At 60.2% G+C, this 975-nt stretch overlaps 1 protein-coding gene across 1 annotated transcript in view; it reads right to left on the minus strand.

Moving 5' to 3' along the window:
• Positions 1–275: 275 nt before the first annotated feature.
• Positions 276–975, minus strand: part of LOC119321396 (heat shock cognate 70 kDa protein-like) — a 5,138-nt gene continuing 4,438 nt past the window's right edge. The window contains exons 3-4 of the mRNA XM_037595091.1: positions 537–726; positions 276–349 (exon numbers count right to left, since the gene is read on the minus strand). Of these exons, the coding sequence (XP_037450988.1) occupies positions 276–349; positions 537–726 (264 nt within the window). The remainder of the gene's footprint in view (positions 350–536; positions 727–975) is intronic.

Genomic DNA, 975 nt, shown 5'->3' on the forward strand with positions numbered 1-975 from the left:
CACCAGTCGGTGCTGCTCCAGGAGGAACATGTTGTACCGCTATTCCTCTTGCGCCTGTTGGAACGTCGACAAAGGCACTGGCGCAGGTTTCACCTCCGCCATGGCGGCTTTGTAGTGTGCCCGCACTGCTCCATGATGAAGCCGACATGCACAGGAGGCACGGGAACCGGGGCAGTATCGTGGGAGCCCATCCCCATCGTGTTCTCATCCTCGTCATCGGAGACCTCGGGTGAGCTGGCCGGCAAGCCGGCCTCGATCCGCCTGGCACGGCGTCTCTAGTAGGCGGTGTCAAGGGCGACCACGGCATGCTTCATCTCCATGGAGAGGCTCTCCCACAGAGCTTCGTTGCCTGCAATCATAGAGGATGCAGTGTAAAGGAGGAGGATGGGAGGGGCTTCTATTGTAGTGTGGAGTTAGCTGGGTGTGGTCGCCTTTATATAGCGGATTTCGATGAGGCGCGGCCTCCACGTGTGTCAATGCACGACATCGGAGTGGGTTGCTCGGCCGGCGAGCCAACTTAATAGCGGCATACAGACGATCGTCGCTATTGAACGGGTGTGGTAGATATTCATCCTGTCCCATCCAGTCATGCGTCTCCGGCATTGAACAGGCGCGGACACCAGAGACGCGCGCGGGCGGCACCCTAGGCTGGCGCACCACTTCAATGGTGGAAGCAGTGAGTGGTCGCGTCCGTCCTGAGCTATCTTCAATGTTGAGCGACGCGCTCTACAGCGGCATGAATGCGGGCAGCTGGCACCGGGCGGGAATGCGCGCAGGCGAGGGAGGAGGGATTTTGGTGGGCCAAGGAGGTCAGAAGAGGGTGTAGGATCGGTCCGGACTCGTTGAAAGCCCCCTCTCCCTCGGCCGGCGCACCACTTCAATGGCGGAAGCAGTGAGAGGTCGCGTCCGCCCTGATCTATTTTCAATGTTGAGCGACGCGCTCTACAGCGGCAAGAATACGAGCAGCTGGCACCG

The sequence above is a fragment of the Triticum dicoccoides genome, chromosome 6B (assembly GCF_002162155.2).
Source record: "Triticum dicoccoides isolate Atlit2015 ecotype Zavitan chromosome 6B, WEW_v2.0, whole genome shotgun sequence".
NCBI classification, from domain to species: domain Eukaryota; kingdom Viridiplantae; phylum Streptophyta; class Magnoliopsida; order Poales; family Poaceae; genus Triticum; species Triticum dicoccoides.